This window comes from Hyperolius riggenbachi, chromosome 9 (assembly GCF_040937935.1).
Source record: "Hyperolius riggenbachi isolate aHypRig1 chromosome 9, aHypRig1.pri, whole genome shotgun sequence".
NCBI lineage: Eukaryota > Metazoa > Chordata > Amphibia > Anura > Hyperoliidae > Hyperolius > Hyperolius riggenbachi.
Window position 1 is genome coordinate 249,344,413 of NC_090654.1, and position 18,714 is coordinate 249,363,126.

The following is an 18,714-nucleotide window of genomic DNA, read 5'->3' on the forward strand; positions in this document are numbered from 1 at the left end:
GGTGTGCTTGCAAAATGCTATTCAACTGCACTGCATGGAATGGACGTGCAATAGCACCAAGAATGCAGCATATTGCATCACATTCGTGAAAACAGCAATACAGCTAATGTAAAAACTCATGTCATTGCACTTCATTTGTGCACATCATGAAAAGCAGATCAAGATGCATGCAGTATGAACGGGCTATTAGCATGCATGCACACATCCAATTTTGATTAGTCAATGATTTACCACCTTGATGTAGTATGAAGAGGTCCGAGCTAATAAAAAAAAAATCTATTTACCCAGGGCTTCCTCCAGCCCCTGGCAGCCATCCTGTGCCCGCGCCGCAGCTCCGCTTTCAGCCAGGGGTCCCCTCGGGTGCAGATGCCGACCTCGCCAGGTGAGCATCTACTGCGCCTGACCTGCTCTCGGTCGCGCTCACAAGGTCTGGAGTGTATTGCGCAGACGCAGTAGTTCTGCGCCTGCACAGAATACTCCAGACCACGTGAGCGCGACCGTAAGCTGCTCTCACGTCCGCGCAGTAGATGCCTTTCGGCATCTGCACCGGAGGGGACCCCAGTCCACCGGCTGGGAGCGGGCTTCAGCGAGGCCACAGGTTGGCTGCCAGGGGCTGGAGGAAGCGCCGGGTAAGTAGATTTTTTTTTCAATCAGCTCGGATCTTCCCTTTAAAGGACAACTGAAGTGAGAAGAATACGGAGGCTGCCATATTTATTTCCATCGAATCAGAATAGAGAGAGAGATCTTTCGGCTGCCCATACACTGCAGGCCGATTCCCGATCAATTTAATTCTGAAATCGAACTGAACTCGGCCTTGTGACGCCGCCTCGCAAGCCTAATGCTGCCCCCCTAATGTTCTCCCCCCCCCCCATTCTCTATACATGACCTGTCCATGTCCACTGCTGGCTTTGGGCTCCATTCATACATGAGCCCCATGTGATTGCCGGAGAAACCTTGCCCGCATCATCAGACTCGCACCCGCATCATCAGGCACGTACTACGCCTCTGCAGACTAACTGGGTGCGCTCGCACATGCGCAGAAGTGCGACAAGTCGGAGAGCATTACAGGCTGCTGGTCTATGGAAGCGTGAGCACTTCAGACGACTGCCGAAGTTTCCCGCGGGCGAGAGATTTAAACGATGAAGCCTGCTGGGGAACGAGGAAAACAGGAAGGCTCTATAGGATACAGAGCCTTCCCTCTGCTTAGATGAGTATCCATACCGCCCAACATTTTGAGATAAGAAAGAGGGACACTTAGGCCACACACAGTTATGCTGCATACACACTTGAGATAAAAGTCTCTGGAAAAGGCAAGATCACAGACCAATTTTACCCCCTTCCATGTAGTATAAGAGCCATACTCTACACAGTCTATTCTATGGAGCTGAACTCCACATCAGATAAAATCTTTGCAAGATGCTGCACACAAAGATGCCCGTACACATTCAAAAGATCATTATCTGCAAAAGATCTCTTCCTGCAATAGATCCATTCCTTCAAAATGCATTCATAGTCTATGAGATCTGCAGATCCTCATACACACCTTGTTTAACAGACTTCATCTGCATATCAGGCAATCATCTGCAGATCTGAAAATCCATCCTGGTGGATCTGATCTGCAGATGATCTGCAGATGATTGCCTGCTAAACAAGGTGTGTATGATGATCTGCAGATCTCATAGACTATGAATGCATTTTGAAGGAATGGATCTATTGCAGGAAGAGATCTTTTGCAGATACTGATCTTTTGAGTGTGTACGGGCATCTTTGTGTGCAGCATCTTGCAAAGATTTTATCTGATGGGGAGTGCAGCTCCATAGAGTAGACTGTGTAGAGTATGGCTCTCATACTACATGGAATGGGGTATAATTGGTCTGTGATCTTGCCTTTTCCAGAGACTTTTATCTCAAGTGTGTATGCAGCATTAGGCCTGAGTTTTATGCACGAGGTGATGTACAGTCTTCCAGCAATTTTTTAATGTAGGTTTTATACATGATTTTGCTAATTTTTGCATGCAATTAAGCTCAAGTGTACAGTTTTGATAATTCAATAAATATTTTGATCTATTTGGCAATCACATTGTGAACCCTGGCCATATGTATATAGAAATCGTGCTTTAATTGGGGTGATGTGTCGCCAATTAGGCGAGTACCAAGAGATCAATATCATATAAATGTCTAAATAGACGAAGCGGTGTTGAGTTTTACTATTTGTAACACTTAGGCCACACCCCTAGTCACGCAAACCATAAAGATTTCAAAGGAAAAATAAGTTGTTTTATAATTTAAACCACACTGGTCCTTCCTATTCTGGTCCATTTTCCTTCATTTTAACATTTGATAATAAGAAATATATACATTTTAAGAATATAAATAACATTTTATATTAAAGGCATTTTTTCAGTAGAAAAATACATATATTTACTCAGATCTGAACATGAGTCCTGAAAGAGGGACAAATGAGGAAGAAAGAGGGACAAGAGGACAAGGGTTCCCAAAGAGGGACAGTTGGGAACTATGTATCTGTTTTTTTCTTTCAGATTTCACTTCAGATTCAGAATGTGACATGTGACTCCCTGCACTGTATACAGAAGGACTCTGACACATGTGAGCAGCACAACCCTCAGGCACACCAGCAGTCACTTGACAGGACAGAACCCATAACCTGTGGCAGCAGCCAACAGCCAGCCCCGCAGGTCACGTGTCCCCCGGCGGCTCCTCCCCCTCCTCAGCAGCCGCTGTGTGGCGGTGGATGGTAGCCGGGCGGGCAGTGATTGAGCTCGGCGCTCCGCTGTGTAGCCGGGCAGGATGAGGGGCGCCATGGCGGCGGCCTTCACGGAGCTGCAGCGGCTCTCCCGCTCCCTGCAGGACCCGGAGAAAGTGGCCGCCTTCCAGCAGCTGTGCGGAATCCAGCGGCTCCCGGCGGAGAAGGCGGCGGCCCCGCAGGCTGAGGAGGACCGTCACCCTAACGGGCTGGAGAACGGCGCGGTCCCCCGGCGGCGGGGTGGGGAGCACAGGCAGGCGGTGCGGAGGAACTCGCTGACCGGCGAGGAGAGTCAGGAGGAATTCCTCGTGCGCTCCCGCCTGCTCTATTACCTGTTCAGCTTCGGCACCGAGCTGGGCAACGAGCTCTTCTACATCTCCTTCTTCCCGTTCTGGATCTGGAATGTGGACCCGTACGTGGGCCGGAGGGTGATCGCGCTGTGGGTGATGGTGATGTACCTGGGCCAGTGCACCAAGGATGTCATCCGCTGGCCCCGGCCGCACTCCCCTCCTGTCATCAAGCTGGAGCTCTTCTACAACTCGGAGTACAGCATGCCCTCTACACATGCCATGTCTGGCACCGCCATCCCCCTGGCCCTGGTGCTGCTCTCCCGGGCCCGATGGCAGGTAACCACCATCATTAACCACTGTGTGTCCTCCTGCTGCAGGGATAGAACAATGTTATAGGGATACTGAGCGTGTCTTCATTCTTACCTTTTAATTTCTTTCAGGTGACTTAAAGGACTTACAATGTCGAAATAGTGAAAACAAAGTTAAATACCTTTTCAGATTCTTGATTTATGGAGGGTGCTATCCACACCCTCCCATTCATTCCGCCTTGTCCCCTGCTGTAATAGCCTTAGCCCCCCCCCCCCCCCAAGGTCGGCTCCTGACCCCCTCCTAACAGGTTGGGTTATTCCCCCCCCCCCCCTCAATATGGCTGCCATATATTGCCGCGGCTGCGCAGTCTGCATAGACGCAATTGCGGCTGCGCAGCTCTAGGGTCTTCTCCCGATGCATCAGTAGGAGGCCCTAGCGCTGCGCAGCAGCAACTGCGTCTATGCGGACTGCGCACCTGTGGCAATATTTGGCGGCCATATTGAGGGGGGAATGATAATCTAACCTGTACAGAGTGGTCGGGACCCGAACGGAGGGGCTATTACAGCGGGGGGCAAGGTGGAATGAATGGGAGGGCGTGGATGGCGTCCTCCGTAGATCAAGAATCCAAAAAGGTATTTAACTTTTTTAACTATTTGGATATCGTAAGCCCTTTAAAGAGGTTCTGTGAAGGGATTGAAAAAACAAAAACTGACACTTACCTGGGGCTTCTATCGGTCCCCTGCAGCTCTCCCGTCCCCCTACGATCATCCGTTCCCCGCCACTGGTCCTGGTCTATTTATTCATCTAACTAGATTGCGGCTGCGTGGCCATGGCTGCACGTGTGCTCAATCCCGCCACTGGGAGCTTACTGCGCAGGTGCAATACGAGAAAACCTCATACTGATCAGTAAGCTCCCGGAGACGTGAGCGGGAAGCAAGCATTAGTCGTCTAGTAGTTAGATGAATCAATAGTCCGGTGGTGGGGACGGATGATTGTAGGAGGACAGCGCAGGACATGACAGCTGCAGGGGACCGATAGAAGCCCCAGGTAAGTCAGTCGGCCCTGATTTTCATCCAATTCGATTATAATCGAATTGGATAGTCGCCTGATGTATGGCTACCTTTAACTACCTGACGTCCGTGTCATGCCAATTGGCAGGAATGCGGCAGCAGCCCCAGGACCACCTAACCCCGATTGGCGTCAAGTCCTGGAGCTGCAGTTTACCAGGGAATGTGCGCAGGCACGATCGTTCCCTGCTGGTTTGAATTGGGGGGAAAAAGTCCTGAATGAAGCCTATTGTGGGCTAGATTACTTCTGAATATCCCGATGATACTTGTTTTCTAAGGGGTCCCTCCCTTCATCTATTTATGTACCCTTACCTCCAATTCAAGGGGATTAAGGAGGAAAACCATGCACTCAGCTGAGATGATTTGGCACTCTGGGTCTTTTTAGTGATGTATCGGGGAGACAGTAGATCTTTGGGAACCAGAATTTTCAGAATCTCATAGGACAGGGCTTCCCAACCCTGTCCTCAAGTATCACCAACAGTACATGTTTTGCAGAAATCCACAAACATTCACAGGTGGAGTAATTAGTGTCTCACCAGAGCTGATTACCTTACTGTGTGGATTTCCACAAAACATGCACTGCTGGAGGTACTTGAGGACAGGGTTGGGAAGCCCTGGCATAGGACGCTTGGCACCAGGCTAATCAAAACTGAGAGCAAATTATTACCTGTCATCTTGATTAATGAACCATTAACTTTCTGAAGTTGATTAGCCAGGCAAAGATCTGGTTGAGCTTCTAACTCTGGTAATTGCGGAATGCAAAACTAATGGTCAAGTGAATTTAAGATTAAAGTGTAACAGAGATCTAATAAACACAAGCATTTATACCAGGGATGAGCAGAAACTACGCCAGTGCGAATTTATGCATTGTAGTTTGCATCTACGCATCGTAGTTCATAGCTGAAGTTTCAAAACTACGCTTACGAATTTGCTAGCTTATGCCCACTATGCGTAGTTACCAAGTGTATTGCATAGTGAACTATGAATGCGTTACTCGCGTCTAATTTTCCGTGTGCGATTGTATGCTTACAAATTTACGCATTGGAAAGGGGAATGTACGCATAGAAGAGTTCCCAGTACAAGGATTTAAAGAGGAATTAATGCGTAAAATTTTCTGCATGCGGGCATAAGCATCCGCTAGGCCTGAACGATTTTAGGAAAAAATTGAATTGAGCGATTTCTGTCCAAAATTACGATTTCGATTAGATTCACGATTTCCTTCAAATCAAGCTTTGTTCCCCCCTTTGTGCCTGTCTCCCCTCTGTCCCTGTCTCTCATTGTGCCCCCTTTGCCTCTTCATGCCTCCTCTGGGTCTCTCTCTTACCTCCTTTGTGTCTCTGTGCCCACTCTGTTTCTCTCTGTACCCCCTCTGTGTCTCTCTCTGTGCCCACGCTGTCGCTCTCTGTGCCTCCTCTGTCCCCCAAGTTGCATCAGTTCTGGACATAGCTTCAAGCACGAGTCCAGCGATGCCCATCTATCCACTTTGCCTCATGCAGGCTCTAATGCACAGCATACTTCCTGTATATCATGTGACATACAGGAACCCAAAGTTTTGCCAAGCACAAGAGGCGGCAGAGGGCGATAGAGGATGGAAGGTATGTCCAACACCGCGGGCACTGGGACTTTGGGAAAGTTAGAAGGCGCTTCTTCAAACTTCCTCTTGTGGAAATGACGTGATCGCGATATTCGCCGCTTTGACGATTCTGAAATTGTGATCTTGGTGATCGCGATTTCGATTTAATTTCGATTAATCTTTCAGGCCTAGCATCCGCATACACTACACTTCACACTACGCGTAATTGCAACGCGTAGTCTACGAAATGAATATTTGATTTGGAAGCCGTAGTTTGGCGAAGCGTAATTGCATAAAACTACACATAGTTCCAGCGTAGGGAAGTTGGCTGACTACGACCATCCCTGATTTATACTTACCTGGGGTTTCCTCCAGCGCCCTGTAGGCCGTGGGCTCCCTCTGTGTCTCCGTCCGGTCCCATTTGTTGCTTCCTTCTCAGTAACAGACGTGTCTCTAGGCTACTGAAGTGGCTGTACAGACCTGTCACCCGAGGGAGCGGTGCTGATCTCTGCAGGCAACAGTAATTGGAAGTGTGTTTGATTTAGGCACTAAACGGAGGGAGAGGGGGGGTGCACTATTTATCAGAAAGTGCTGTTCTTCCGTAAATGCATAATTATTTCATGGGTTGCAGATATCTTACAAATCAGGATACCAATGAAAGCAGGGTATCCATGAAAGGCAATAGATGTGGTAGTGTAACGTAAGAAATACAGTATTCTGGTCTTGTGGTCCCCCCCCCCCCCCCCCCTTTGTTAATAGCTGCTATACATGGAAACACTCAGTAATGATGCTTAATGAGATTCAGATAATTCTGAGATGCAAATGTGCACGCTGACTTTATGCAGCTTGAAAATGCTGCAGCAGTGGCATTTGACTTGTCCGCCATTAAGCTCCATACATTTGTAAAAAGGTAACAAAACATTTGCAACAACTCCGATTTATTTGCATCTTATTGATCATCCCTAAAACTCACACAGCCTCCTCATATTGGGCTTGATTCACTAAGCCAAACGGCGTGCCTTATCAGAGATAACACGCCTTATCAGAGATAACACGCCTTATCAGAGTAGCATAGCAAACTTATGCCTGCTAACTGGCAATGACGAGAGCTCCACTCGTCCTGCCCTGAGCCCCTGCAGGTTCGTAGCGCTTGCTATGCTACTCTGATAAGGCGTGTTGACTTTGATAAGGCGTGCTATTTGTCTTAGTGAATCAAGTCCATTGTCTCTATCTCTAGAAGTTATTTCTGTATGTACACCTACCCAGTCAGGGTTACCCCCATGTGAAGGTCCATCCACGTTCTCTAACTAAGTTGTACCAGTCAGGACCTCTTGGACTATAAAAGCTTGTACATACGTTCGAAGTCTATGGCACAACATGGTTTTGAGACTCATCCTCTTGGTGACAGTTCGGGGCCAAGGCTGTACAGACGGTTCAGTAGCCTGGAGACTAGTGTTGTGTATGCTACTATGGAGGGTGGAGGAGGGACAGCATGGATGCAAAACAAAGTGGCTACTGGTAGGCAGGTTTAGTGGAAGAACAGTAAACTGTGGGGTTGTTGGGTTTAAGGGCTCGTTTCCACTATTGCGGTGCAGAATCGCCTGGATTCCACCGCTGTTGAAATTGCATGAAATAGCATGCCGATGCAAATTTTTGTGCGTTTTTTGCCGCGAATTCGCATAGGTGAGGATATATGCGAATTTAACCATGTCACTGCCTGTTTGAAGTTACATTGGTACCTATGCGAATTTCCTATTAAATACATTAGCGGCGATTCGCATGCATTCCACTCGCAGGCGAATTCGTTGGCTCTTTTGTGCGTTTTTTTACCGCTGAAAAAAACGCACCTCAACAACGCTACAGTGGAAACAGGCCCATCCACTTGCATTACATGTGCGAATCCGCATGCGTTGGACGCATGCGTATTCGCGATAGTGCAAACGAGCCTTTAAAGGGATACTGTAGGGGGGTCGGGGGAAAATGAGCTGAACTTACCCGGGGCTTCTAATGGTCCCCCGCAGACATCCTGTGCCCACGCAGCCACTCACCGATGCTCCAGCCCCGCCTCCGGTTCACTTCTGGAATTTCTGACTTTAAAGTCAGAAAACCACAGCGCCTGCGTTGCCGTGTCCTCGATCCCGCTGATGTCATCAAGAGCGCACAGCGCAGGTCCAGTATGGTCTGTGTCTGCGCAGTACACTCCTGGTGACATCAGCGGGAGCGAGGACACAGCAACGCAGGCGCAGTGGTTTTCTGACTTTAAAGTCAGAAATTCCAGAAGTGAACCGGAGGCGGGGCCGGAGCATTGGGGAGTGGCTGCGTGGGCACAGGATGTCTGCGGGGGACCATTAGAAGCCCCGGGTAAGTTCAGCTCATTTTCCCCCAACCCCCCTACAGTATCCCTTTAAGATCTCTCATGCTGGATCTTTAGGGGAAGGGGTGTCTCCTGTACTCACACTAGATTGTTGTTTCAGGAGGTCTTTATCTAACCTTGCAGTTGAGTTGAATCTAGTATGTGTACTTACTGTAGCTTAAATAGGAACTCTAGTAAAAATAATGTAATAAAAAAAGTGCTTAATTTTTTTACAATTATGTATAAATGATTTAGTCAGTGTTTGCCCATTGTAAAAATCTTTCCTCTTCCTGATTTACATTCGGACATTTATCACATGGTGACATTTTTACTGCTGGCAGGTAATGTCACTGGAAGGAGATGCTCCTTGCATTTTTGGCAGTTGTAAACAGCTGTTATTTCCCATAATGCAACAAGGCTCCCACAGTGTGATGTCAGGACCTCAGTGCTTTGAGGCGCTGACCTCACACTGTGGGAGGGGTTTCACCACAGTATCAGCCATACAGAGGTTTCTGATGATCCGTTTGAGAAAAGGAATAGATTTCTCATGGGAAAGGCGGTATCGGCTACTAATTGGGATGAAGTTCAATTCTTGGGTAAGGTTTCTCTTGCAGTTAACTTGGTTTTATTGCAAATTCTCACACAGCAGCAAATGTCTCCTACAGAGGCATTCAAACTCTACCTGCTAACTTCCTGGTACTATCCAGATATTAGCTTTGGAATTATTCTGGATTTTTTTTTTGCCTATCTTGTCCAGTATTTATATTCACTGTCCTTTTTTTTTTTTTTTTTTTTTTTTCCCCCTGTTGTATCAAAACTGCAAGGAACTGTCAGTGCAGTCATCATTTGCTGGGGGAATGTTTTTCATGGTGTGCTTTCTGTGGTGGAAGCAGGTCTGCCTGTTGTGTTGCACTGAAGTCAGCAGACACATCATTAAAAATGGATGAAGGTTTTGCAGATATCGGTGCAGAGAGATGAAGGGAAGGAAATTAAATTGAGTTTAAATGGAGTAGCGTTTTAGGCAAGCGTGGAAATGGGTCATAACCAATGGGGGCTCTTATTGATGTATTTTTCAGTATTTTTCCTCATGTCATGTAGTATCAAAAAGGAAGTGGAGTAGTCTCTCTAACAGGGACAGAAATAGAAATTAACTAAACCTTTTTGTAGAGCGAGGAAATGCCTCTTATCAAACATTTTTTTCCTCCCTGACCCCAGGACTATCAGGGTTCATGTTATTACTATGGATTTCAATGGAATTTCCAGCAGTATGAAATGAGGGGTAAATTTCCAGTCAGGGTTGCCGTTAATGATTTTTCCCTGATTGTTAGGGCAACACTACAGTGCGTAAGTTATAGCCAGGCACAATACTTTGGGTGGCAGCCAACCAACCCAGCTTTAGCACCCAACACAGAAGACTAATGCTACGTACACACATGCGACAACGATCGTTCGTTGAGAACGACGAACAAACTTTTAATTGATGAAAGAACAACCTAAGTAAAGTTAGTTTTAAAAGGTGTGTAACGATCTGATCGTTAGAACGAACGTTACATCACGTAAAGCAACTATTTCGCCTGCGCATAAAAATGAGAAGTTTCAGGGAGAAATGCGCATGTCAAGCCTAGTACGAACGACCGTTTCCAACGATGTACTACTTTTGCAAACGATCGTCGTTGGTTAAAATCCGCCGAGACAGAACTTTCTTTTGTAGCAATTTGGCTCGTTCGTCGTTTGCCTTAATAGTCGGTGGTTCGTTTTTTGTAACGATCGTCGTTGGTAAAGATCGGGGAACGATCCTTACAAACGACTATAGTCGCATGTGTGTACGCACCTTTAGAACAGGGATGAAGGAGGTGTACCTACACTAATTTGGACTGTGTTCTTTGGAGAGGGCCGGAGGGATGACTGGGTGGTGCATGAGTGAGCGGTTTCAGCAAGTGGGGCAAGCAGAATACAGTCCTTATGTTTGGTGTTTAATGGGGGTAAGCCATACAAACGATACGTGGAATGGTGGTGTCTTGGCAGAGGATTATCCAACTGGCAGCCCGTCCGGCCTGTGGGCTGCGCTCGGTTGGCTGAAATATTTTCTTGTCAGTCCCCCTCTTCTGGTAGGCCCACCTCTTGGCTCTGCCTCCAAAGTTGGGACATTTTATACTCTGTCTGCTCCCTCCACCTAAAAAACATTCCTGTGCCAGCCACACCCCCTGCCGATGAAGTTGGCCAACGATATTTATGTATGTGGCTTAACCCCCCATGCACATTAACCCTTTCTTACCCGCTTGCTGGGAGACGCTTCATCTTGCACCTTGCTGTGTTCCCTTCCTGTCTCCCCATAGCAACAGTATGGGTAAACCAGAACAATGCTTACTTCTGTACAACCTTCATTACCCAGCAGTGGCGACCACAGGATCGAGCCTGACACTGATGGAGTAATGTACATGCTTGTAGTGTTTGGGTACACTGTAAAGTACCTTTTAGACTTTTGTTCTGTTGTGCTCAGACCATGTATCATATTTAAGTTAATTATTTCCAATTGAATTGTTTTTACATTTTTGATCTATTGGCCATGGTGGAAAACTGATGAATTATTATGAAAAAATGGTATAGTGCGTGGTGAATTGGTTTGACTTTTCAAACCCCCCCCCCACCACCAACCAAACTAAATAGCTGTGGATGGAAGCCAGTTGATGCTTGTGTATAGACAATATTTTCTTTAGTAGATAACGCAGATCATTTTCACTAGTGATGTGCTGGAAAGAGATAAGAATCTCTGGGAGTTAATGCAGTCAGTTGACCTTGTCTGAGTAGCAGAGCTTTCATTTTCATTCACATTTACCATCTTTACTGTAAACAGATCACGTAGTCTGACAGGTTGATTTACACCTCCTTGGCTGATGTCCCACGGCCGCAGGTGTTTTTTTTAACCAAATTTTTTTATTTTTTTTATTTTAGCCTAGCGCTAGCTACATGATTCCCACCCACCCTTTCGATCGCCTCCAGTGATCATGCCCATCAGGAAATCCCGTTCTGAACGGGATTTCCTTCAGGGCTTCCCCCGTTGCCATGGCGACAAACGGAATGATTGGCCAGGCTGCGCACGGGGTCGGGGGGGGGGGGCTGTTACGCGTCAGGTAGCGGCGGATCGACGACGAGCGGCGGCGATTGGAGAAACGTGCTGCTATCAAAGTGCTAACTGCGTGTTTCAAAAGAAAAAAAAAATATAATAATAATAATATTCAAATCGGCCCACCAGGGCCTGAGCGGTGCCCTGTGGCGTTACTGGACGAGCTCAGCTCGTCCAGAACACTAAGGAGGTTTTAAGGAAACCTTTACTTATTTGCCTACTTTAAATATGACATTATCTACATCTTGATGGAGCAGATCTGCTCACCACAGTTTATACTTTCCCGTAAGGGCCGCTTTCCACTGGGAGCTGTGGCTGTTTCAGATTTGGCCGCGGCTCCCGTTCTGCTGCTTAGTTGCAGCCCAAATCGCTAGCCAGAATCGTCCAGATTCGCACCTAAAGGCCTGTGCCAACTACAGTTTTCTGACTATTCTTCCAACAAACGATTTTTATAAGCAATAGTTTCTGCGACACTACCACATGAGTACTGGCGCGTGTTCATACGGCAGATTGGATCTTTAATATCCCGATGACTGAGTAAAGTAACGTGATCACGTGACTTACCAATCGATTCCGTTGTGCAACGACTCGCATACCCGCCGACAGGAGGTCAATCGGGGAACATTCGTTGTCAAGGGAAGTTGCTGAGTCCATCTTTCTGTATCACTATTGGTGAATATTGAGCTCGATAGTGCGATCTGAACGGCAAGCCACTACAAAGATGAGCAGAGTTACCCCATGCAGCTCTCTGCCAATCTGGATGTATTGGAAACAGGCCCTAAATGAGTTCTGTTGCCTTCTGTTTGTTTTTGGCTACGAGAGCTGCTATCGTGTTGGCGATGTTTGCAATATGCACAGAACAAGGAGAATCCAAAGATAGGTCAGCACTACCAGTCAGTAAAACATAGCTCTTTAAAGAGGAGCAAAGCTAAAGAAAACCTTTGACCATACTGTACCCACAGCAGTATAAACAGAAAATACAACAGTACTACCTAGTTACTGTTCCACCATTCAAATTCAGCCTACCGCCACCTTTAATGGGAAGCCAAGCCAAGCTGCCGTATTTAATTCATTTTAAACAATGCAAGTTCCCTGGTTGTCCCCCAGATCCTGCATTTCTAATATTTATAACCATAGACCTTGAATAAGCATGTAGATCAGGTTCTCTGCCTGAAGTCTTGACTGCATTTGCTGCATGCTTGTTTCAGGTGTGTGGTTCGGACACTACCGATGCCAGAAAGATTAACAGGACAGCCAGGCAACTGGTATTGTTAATGGGAAATAAAAATGACATTTGTGTTCACTTCAAAAACAAGATAGGTGGAGGGAGGTGTTGAGGCATTAATCTACAATTCATTAAACTTCATTCTTAAAAAAATGAAAGTGTAATGTTGCAAGGCATGATTTGTTTTTAGATGGGGTCCACTTTTATAGAAAATCTTTAAAGTGAACCTGTAAGGTAAAAATGTGCCCCTATGTGGTACTTACCTCAGGGGGTGGAAGTATCTGGATCCTTATGAGGCTTCCCTCATTCTTTTCAGCCTCTGGATCCAGTGATTGCAGCCCCCTAAAAAACCTGGCTTCCGGGCGCTGCAATATCTACCAATATGGGCCTCCTGCGCAGACGCAGTACAAACTTCCACCAGGACTCCGTCGTAAATAGCAGAGATCGTACTTACATGGGGTTTCCTCCAGCCTCCTTCAGGGTGTTGGCTCCCTTGCCATCCTCCTGGGCCACCTCGATCCTCTGTTGGCTGTCTAGGTGTATCTTCCTATTGAAACCTGTGGCCACTTAGGGCTGGCGCACACCAGAGTGGTTCGTTTTATTCCACAAACGCAAACTCGGGGGCTGCAGCATTTTTTTAGATTTCTGAGGCTTTCTACCTCATTGTTAAAATATAGGAAAGTGCTTTTTCCAAGTGTTTTTGTTACAGAAGCTGTTCAGTAACAGCTTAACTGTAACAAAATATGAAAACTGCTACACAAGAACGCTGCAAAAAACGCTAGTCATGTTTAGAAAACCTCTCTAAACATGCCTAGAATCGCTCTGAAAATCTGCTTCAAAAACCTCTCGCGTTTTGTAGATCTACTAGAGGTTTTTGGTGTGCACTGGGCCTTACTGTGCATGCACGCACTGGCCACATGTGTGCGAGCCCCCATCACGGTGACGGTAGCTGCTGAGAATGCGATGGGGGTGCATGCGCGGCTGGGACCTACGTGCACAGTATGTGACTGACTGACGGCGATTGAAAAGGGAGCCAACGTTGGAAAGGTACACCGGTACACTATACATTTAGTTTTTAAATTAGTAATTTAGTCAAAATACAGCAACTGTGATAGCACACCAAATGCTATGGGGTACTTGCTATACACTGTTGGGAATGCAGAATTGGGAGAATGCACATTTTTTGGCCTTCAGTGTATGGTCCTCTCAGCCGTGAGGAATAGAGACGTCACATATAAGTGATTTCTTATCATTTCATTTGCTTGTACAAGTCTCGAATGCCTCATTTTGTTAAAGCAGGAAACTGCAATCAATCCTAATTGGCAATTCGCCCTTGTACAGGAACTTGTGTAAGTCTCTATACACAGGAAGTGTTGACAGCAGTACATTCAGACTGCCGCCTGCTCCTTTGCCTTCACTGGCTTACTGCAGGTGGTACTAGTCCTGTGCCTGGGTGACAGCTGCTAACTAGATGTTTTCTACCAAGCAGTAAACTGCAGCACTTGTCAACCACTTACACTTGAGTGTGTACAAACATTGCTATTCGCTTGCATTACATAGCAACCAAATGGTGCTTGTTCTGCAGGTGCACAGTTCAGAGGTCCTAATGGGTCCCTTAGCTGGCTATACATGGATTCAGAACCGTTCACACGAGCAAGTGATCATGCACTCCTTAAAAATCAGATCGTAGTAGCAATGTACAAGACGAAACAAATAACATTTATATCACACTTTTCTCCTGGCGGACTCAAAGCGCCAGAGCTGCAGCCACTAGGGCATGCTCTATAGGCAGTAGCAGTGTTAAGGAGACTTGTCTAAGGTCTCCTACTGAATAGGTGCTGGCTTACTGAACAGGCAGAGCCGAGATTTGAACCCTGGTCTCCTGCGTCAGAGGCAGATCCCTTAACCATTACACCATCCAGCCACTAATGTACCCGCTTGTCCTAATTGATTTTGATCAGGTTCTGCTTTTGATTGATTTGTGCCCCTGAAGTGAGAAGAATATGGAGGCTGCCATAATCATTTCCTTTTAAATAGCATATGTCTGGTAGCCCTGCTGATCTATTTGGCTGCTGTAGTATTTGAATAACACCAGAAACAAGCATGCAGCTAATCTTGTCAGATCTGACAATAATGTCAGAAACACCTGATCTGCTGCATGCTTGTTCAGGGTCTATGGCTAAAAGTATTAGAGGCTGAGGAACCGCAGAACAGCCAGGCAACTGATATTGCTTAAAGATACTCTGAAGTGAGTCTCAATTCCCGTTTTTAAATAGTATTTATGTAAAGCAGTATAGGGAATGCTAAACCGCCGCTATCCCGTGGGCAAAACTGAGGAGTTTATACCCCCCAAATCCCCTCTTCTAGGTCTGGGGAGCGCTTCCTCATAGAGGCAGAGCTAATGGCTGTAGCTCTGCCTCTTACCGCGTCAATCGCCGCTTCTCCCCGCCCCTCTCAATCTGCCTTCACAGAGAGGGGCGGGGGAGAGGCGGAGATCCGCGCGGCAATTGACGTGCATGGAAGCAGAGCTGCAGCTCATAGTTCTGCCTCCATAAGCAGCAAAATCCACGGCCAAGAAAGTCGTGGTTTTTGCAGAGGGCATTTGGGGGTATAAACTCCTCGTTTTGCCGCAGGATAGCGGCGGTTTAGTATGACCCATACTGCTTTACATAAATACTATTTAAAAATGGAAATTGACTCACTTTAGAGTCTCTTTAAAATGAAATAAATAGGACAGCCTCCATATACCTCTCACCTCAGTTGTCCTTTATAGTAAAGTAGGGCTTGCCAGCTGGAGTGTCCTGTATAGTTAATGTGTAGCTTCTTCTAACTAAACCTGATGAACTTTCCTGTTTTGTTTTATCTGAAGCTTTTGTAACAAGGAACATTCTATAGACATTCAGTGAATAAAAACTGGATACATCGGGCAAGTGATGAGATGCTTAGATGTCTTGTAAAATGCATAGTGGTGTTAATCATACCTGCAGAATGTGTACCAGAAGCTTTTTAGGGAAGTACCTGAATCCCCAGGCTGGTTCCAGGCAGTTATGACAAGCTTTCAGAATGTACGCCTCTCATTTCTGACTTCTAGGTATGCATTTTTATCACATTAGCTGCACATAATTTAGTTATTGTACATGCTAGACTTGTAGTTTACCTGCTACGGTAGCTCCTATTGAGTGAGCTCATGCACAAGCGGTGGAGGGAGTTGTCTCTGCGTAAGCTGGTTGTGACATTTCTTTAAACAGTTCTCCGCAGGGAATTTATTTTTCTACACGTAAAGGAGGCCACTAACTATACAGGTAGTCTCTGACTTACAAACATCCCACTTATGAACGACCCTTTAATTATGAACGGCACAATAATGGGAAATGTCAAAAAGACATGGTAGGCTCAGTACCTATTCAGTAAGCAGTCCTCGGTCAAGACTTCCTTACACTGCAGGGTGGCCTCTTGTGTGTCCTTAGTGGCTGCAGCACATTTAGTCCAACAGAAGAAAAGCGCTATACAAATGTTAGGATTATAGGATTATTAACCACTTCCCTATCCTGGTCATTTTCACAGTTACTTTGGCAATAACTTTATCAATAATTATCACAACTAAACGATCTATATAGTTTTTTTTCAGGAAAGATTAGGCTTTTTGTGGCTGATATTTGTTTTTAGTAATTGCCTTATTTTCTATGCATTTTAAAAGGTAAATAAGAAAAAAGTGAAAAAAATGCACAATTTATCCACTTTCATACATTGTAGCTTTAATGTAAACAGTTCTATTGTACATTAAACACACACATTTTGTCTACCCCTCCTTTTTATTTAAACAGTTCATTTGTTTTGATAATATAGTAATGATTTATTAGAACAATTAAGGTAACGTATTAGAACAATTAAGGTAATATATACAATCTGCTACTGTCTGCTCCTGGAATGTGTATTTTACACTTGTTAACTAATGAACTCTGCTATTGAATTCCCTGGGGGGAGGAGAGGGGTTTACTGTCATTCCTTTTCAACTCTATAGAGTTTTTATCAGCTCAGAGATAAACAGTGTTATCTAAGATTTTGTAGGGAAGAGAGTGCAGAGACGTATATTCACGACATAGGGACAGGAAGTGGTTACATTTCTGAGTTTTGCAAACACAGTTTCAAGCAAACCTGCAATCTAGCACTAGATAAAGGGAGACTAGGTGGCACAGTGGGAGCAGAGTTGACAATGGGGGCCACTGGAGGTACAGGGGTCAGAGATGGGACAGTGTAAAAGAGTAAAGAGGCTGCAAAAGCTAATTTAAACCTCTATTCTCCTGTGTTAAACAGTTTAGAAGGAAGCCAAAAAGGCAACACTGAAGATAAAAATCTCTCTTTCATTTGATGTGTGCTTATCAGCAAAGCTGTTAGACCCAAGCTCTTAAGAAGCCGCAAGCCGCATACCATACTGCAAAGCATTCTGGGGCCCTCCCCTCGGCTGCTATTGATAAGTTACAGGGCTCCTGTTACAAAAGCAGCAGCTCACAACATTGAAATAACTCCCGGCAGAGTACACTGCAGGAGTCCGCTATTGTTCCTAGCCACATGGCTAATTAATATTCACTGCACAATACTGTTATTCAGTACAAGCTTTTCTGTGAGTGGAATCATCAGGAAGCAGGCAGGACATGAGGACACATTTGGCTTCATAGGAGACAGACAAACATGGAACCTGCCATGAGCTGTCAGGAGCATCATTCTCTGCAAATATTATATAAAGATTCTGTGAAATCCAAATGTGGACAGTGAAATGCATATGTAATGTAAGTACAGCCAATATTTAGCTACTGATATGTGTTTTTCTCTGAGACCTTATACCTAACAGCTCCTCTTTAAAAATAGATTCAAGTTAAGATCGAACCTACAGTCCATGACTCGTTCTGGGTCTACATGCACAATCTTTTTTTTTTTTTTTTTTTTTTTTTAAGTCTTACCCACTTAACATCTCAGTCGTTTTCAGCTTATGCATCCGAGCAATGTTCACCTCCCATTCATTAGCCTATAACTTTATCACTACTTATCACAATGAACTGATCTATATCTTGTTTTTTCCGCCACCAATTAGGTTTTCTTTGGGGGGTACATTTTGCTAAGAGCCACTTTACTGTAAATGCATTTTAACAGGAAGAATAAGAAAAAAAATGAAAAAATTCATTGTCAGTTTTCGGCCATTATAGTTTTAAAATAATACATGCCTCCATAATTAAAACCCACGTATTGTTATTGCCCATTTGTCACGGTTATTTCACCATTTAAATTATGTCCCTATCACAATGTATCGCGACAATATTTTATTTGGAAATAAAAGAGCATTTTTTCCGTTTTGCATACATCACTATTTACAAGCTTATAAAAAAAAGAGAGAAATATTTCATCTTTACATAGATATTTAAAAAGTTTAGACCCTTAGGTAAATATTTTTTTTTTTTTTTTTTATAGTAATGTTTTTTTTTTTTTTTATTAAACATTTTATGTGGGCATTTTTGGGAGGGTGGGATATAAAAGTGTTTTGTTTGGGGAAATATTGGTGTAGTGTAATGTTTTTGGGTATTTACTTGTAGTTTTACTTTTTGGCCACAAGATGGCAATCTCGATTTTTTTTTTTACATGACGTCACTCTAAGCGTACAATGTACGCTTAGAGGGACACAGCTTCAGAAAGAGCGAAGCTTCCGAGAGAAGCTGTCGCTTTTTCAGCGGGGGAGAGGAATCAATGATCGGGCTCCCTAGCCCGATACATTGATTCCGTGGCTACCGACTCCGCGGCCGGGAGTGCGCGTGCACGCGCGCGATCGGCCGCGGGAGCGCGCCTGTCCTCCTTGACGTTTTTATACGTCAAGGAGGACAAAGTGGTTACCAAATCTACTGTATGTAGTAGACGGGTAGACTGAATGAATATACTTTGCATGTATACTTTAGGTCATCCCTCATATTACATAGAAATGGCGAGATCGGACAAAAAGATTGTTGTATTGTTAGTGGGCACC

General features: G+C 45.3%; 2 protein-coding genes across 2 annotated transcripts in view; both read left to right on the forward strand.

Moving 5' to 3' along the window:
* Positions 1-2,759: 2,759 nt before the first annotated feature.
* Positions 2,760-18,714, forward strand: part of SGPP1 (sphingosine-1-phosphate phosphatase 1) — a 56,226-nt gene continuing 40,271 nt past the window's right edge. Inside the window, exon 1 of the mRNA XM_068254263.1 lies at positions 2,760-3,389. Coding sequence (XP_068110364.1) covers positions 2,808-3,389 — 582 coding nt within the window. The 5' untranslated portion in view covers positions 2,760-2,807. The remainder of the gene's footprint in view (positions 3,390-18,714) is intronic.
* The window catches only part of WDR89 (WD repeat domain 89), a 132,708-nt gene continuing 117,361 nt past the window's right edge, over positions 3,368-18,714 (forward strand). The window contains exon 1 of the mRNA XM_068254264.1: positions 3,368-3,389. Within this exon, the coding sequence (XP_068110365.1) occupies positions 3,383-3,389 (7 nt within the window). The 5' untranslated portion in view covers positions 3,368-3,382. The remainder of the gene's footprint in view (positions 3,390-18,714) is intronic.